General features: G+C 44.8%; 1 protein-coding gene across 1 annotated transcript; it reads right to left on the bottom strand.

Moving 5' to 3' along the window:
• Positions 1 to 1,333: 1,333 nt before the first annotated feature.
• LOC148577195 (uncharacterized) lies at positions 1,334 to 1,939 on the bottom strand. The gene has a single exon (XM_088502860.1). The coding sequence runs from the start codon at positions 1,937 to 1,939 to the stop codon at positions 1,334 to 1,336; it is 606 nt and encodes a 201-aa protein (XP_088358986.1).
• Between the last annotated feature and the right edge of the window lie 561 nt (positions 1,940 to 2,500).

The raw sequence follows: 2,500 nt of genomic DNA, 5'->3' as shown, positions 1-2,500 counted from the left end.
GAGCCTTCAGGAGTTCGGATCTAAAATAATTTGAGATCTGCAGTTGGCTCAAACACAAAGTTCTAACCACTTCTTGAACGTCGATTTTAGACTCTCGAATGCCTTGAACAACTCCTCCTCTCGTAGCATCATCCAAAAAGCATACAACGATTTCCGACTTAACGCATCCGCTACAACATTCGCCTTCCCCGGATGGTAACTCAACTTAAAGTCGTAATCCTTGAGTAACTCCTTCCACCTCCTTTGCCTTATGTTGAGCTCTTTTTAGTCAAAGAGGTATTTCAAGCTCTTGTGATCAAAGAAAACTTGGAATTTAACTCCATAGAGGTAATTCCTCCACACCTTCAATGCAAACACAACCGCAGCAAGTTCTAGGTCGTGCGTCGGGTAATTAACCTCGTGAGGTCTCAATTGCCGTGAGGCATAAGCCACCACCTTCCGGTGCTGCATCAGCACGCACCCTAGACCCTTCAGTGAGGCATCACAATACTCCTCAAAAGGTTCATTTGGTTTAGGTAATACCAACATAGGCGTAGTAGTTAACTTTTGCTTCAACGCTTGGAAACTCTCCTCACACTCTGAATTCCAAACAAATGGCATGTCCTTGCAGGTTAACTTCGTCAATGGTAAAGCCAATTGTGAGAATCCTTTGATGAATCTCCGATAGTAGCCAGCTAATCCCAGAAAACTCCGTATCTCGGTAACTGAGGTCGGTCACTTCTATTCTATCACTGCTTCCACCTTGCAAGATCTACTGTTGTCCCCTTTTTACTCACCACGTGACCTAAAAACTTCATTTCACTCTTCCAGAACTCGCATTTAGATAGTTTCGCATAGAGTTTTTTTTCCTTTAGTATCTGCAACACGGTCCTCAAGTGCTCTACATGATCCTCTTTAGTCTTGGAATAAACCAATATGTCATCAATGAAGACAATAACGAATTTATCCAGAAACGGGCAGAAAATCCGGTTCATGTGATCCATAAACACTGCAGGGGCGTTAGTCAACCCAAAAGACATTACAGTGTACTTGTAGTGACCATAACGAATCCTAAAAGCGGTCTTAGGGATGTCCTCATCTCTTACTCTTATCTGGTGATAACCGGATCACAAATCAATCTTGGAGAAGACTCCGGCTCCTTGTAACTGATCCATGAGGACGTCAATCCTTGGCAGTGGATACTTATTCTTTATTGTGACCTTGTTCAGTTTCCTGTAATCCACACAAAGCCGCATACTTCCGTCTTTCTTCTTCACCAATAACACCGGCGCTCCCCAAGGAGAAACACTCGGTCAGATAAAATTCTTGCCCAGAAGATCCTCGAGTTGAGATTTCAGCTCGGCCATCCTAGCGGCGACATCCTATAGGGAGCAATCGAGATTGGCCTTGTTCCCGGCTCCAATTCAATCGCAAATTCAACCTCTTGATGAGGCGGAAATTCCTTAATGTCATCAGGAAATACTTCAGGAAACTCACATACAACAAAAATCTGTTCTAAGTTTTGATCATCACCCGAGACGCCCGCGGTTAACAACAGAATGCCTTGACATTCAGCCCCAGAACAATTCACTATCATGGAATTCAAATAGTAGTTATTTACCACAACCGGCCCTTCCGTATCTTTCGATATGAAGTACACTGATTTCGCGGAACAGTCGAGTAAAACGTGGTTCTTGGACAACCAGTCCAACCCCAAGATAAGATCAAGACCTACCATCGGCAAACAGACTAAATTGTGCACAAAGTCACGCTGCTTAACCCTAAAGGAAACTTGTGGACATCCAAGCCTAGTTACCATGGCTTCATGGGTGGCATTATACACCTTCAGGTCATAACCTAACGTTACAATCTTCAACTCTAACTCACTAGCCTTCTCAAATGCAATGAATGAATGCGATGCTCCAGAATCAAACAAGGCATTTAAAACTTGACCTGCCATTTCACATTTACCTCGAATAAGTGTCTCGGCCCCTATAGCTAAAGTAGTGAACACCCGTCTAGGCTGCTGTGCTCTCCCGGCACCCTGTGTCTGCTTCTCTGGATAGTTGGAGGCTTTATGCCTCGGGTTCCCACATGAGTAGCATAGACCCCAACCGGAACACCAGAATGGTAACTCCCACATCTAGTGCATGCCTGTTCATTCAAAGGTTGTTTCCCAAATCTTCTCCCCGAAGCATTGTTGTTGTTGTTATTGGGCCTTCTGAAGCTGTTCTGACCTTGAGTCCTCTGTGGTGCAAAATCTCTCCGCTTGAAAGGCGGGCCTCTAGGAGTAAAACTCTTCCCTCGGTTCAGTGGGAGTGATCTCTTCTGGCTTCCTCTTTTTGCAGCTGCCTTCTTCACACACTCCTCGGCAACTCTGCTTTTGTTTACTAACTCGGAGAAAGTCTTGATCTCCATAGGCCCTACGGAACTATAGATGTCACTTCGGAGTCCTCCTTCGTACTTGATACATTTCCACTCCTCAAAGTCCCCTGGAGCTCGTTGACACATACGGGAGAAT

This window comes from Arachis ipaensis, chromosome B1 (genome assembly GCF_059453495.1).
Source record: "Arachis ipaensis isolate K30076 ecotype BB chromosome B1, ASM5945349v1, whole genome shotgun sequence".
Taxonomy (NCBI): Eukaryota; Viridiplantae; Streptophyta; class Magnoliopsida; order Fabales; family Fabaceae; genus Arachis; species Arachis ipaensis.
This window is presented reverse-complemented; position numbering and strand designations above follow the sequence as displayed.

Excerpts from the sequence above, each read along its gene's own strand:
- LOC148577195 (XM_088502860.1), bottom strand. The coding sequence starts at position 1,939 with ATGGCAGGTCAAGTTTTAAATGCCTTGTTTGATTCTGGAGCATCGCAT.